The sequence below is a fragment of the Opisthorchis viverrini genome (genome assembly GCF_000715545.1).
Source record: "Opisthorchis viverrini unplaced genomic scaffold opera_v5_10682, whole genome shotgun sequence".
Classification (NCBI taxonomy): domain Eukaryota; kingdom Metazoa; phylum Platyhelminthes; class Trematoda; order Opisthorchiida; family Opisthorchiidae; genus Opisthorchis; species Opisthorchis viverrini.
In genome coordinates, this window is record NW_008764847.1 from 1 (window position 1) to 505 (window position 505).

Below are 505 nucleotides of genomic sequence, written 5' to 3' on the forward strand. Positions count from 1 at the left end.
AAGACCAAATCTCACCACACTATCAACATTTAGGAAAACAAACATGTGATTGACAAACCCGTACTTACCGTACTCCTTTCTTCTTCGGCACTACGCATCATCAGCTTGAGACCGAGCACTTCTGTCTCCAGCTGACACTTGTCAGACTCGGCCTCACGAACGTGTTGTCTGGCCAGTTTGAGCTCCTCATTGACAACTTGACCTGCCTTGAATTGAGCCTCGAACTGCTTTTGTAAATCAGTGACTTTTCCATGGAATACAGCACCGTTCTACAAGTTTCGAGGATTATTCGTATATTTATTCATCTGAACGCAGAATCGAATGGACATGAAGCCAGGAAATTTAAACAACCAAGGTTAATGTGGCGTCAAATCTAGCCCCAATGAGAGCTCTGTGTTAGACTACCGATTCAGTAGGTAGCGTGTTTTTGGCACACCAGTTTTTACCCTCCACGTCCTTGCCCAACTAACAACATGTAAGCTAGCCGTTACTGAATTGAAAGTTC

At 44.2% G+C, this 505-nt stretch overlaps 1 protein-coding gene across 1 annotated transcript; it reads right to left on the reverse strand.

Annotated features, from left to right (window-relative positions):
• Window positions 1-68: 68 nt before the first annotated feature.
• T265_16277 (hypothetical protein) lies at window positions 69-269 on the reverse strand (the record flags this gene model as incomplete). Its single annotated transcript, XM_009179862.1, has 1 exon — window positions 69-269. A coding segment is annotated over one exon (153 nt), but the record flags the coding sequence as incomplete, so codon positions are not given.
• Window positions 270-505: the final 236 nt, after the last annotated feature.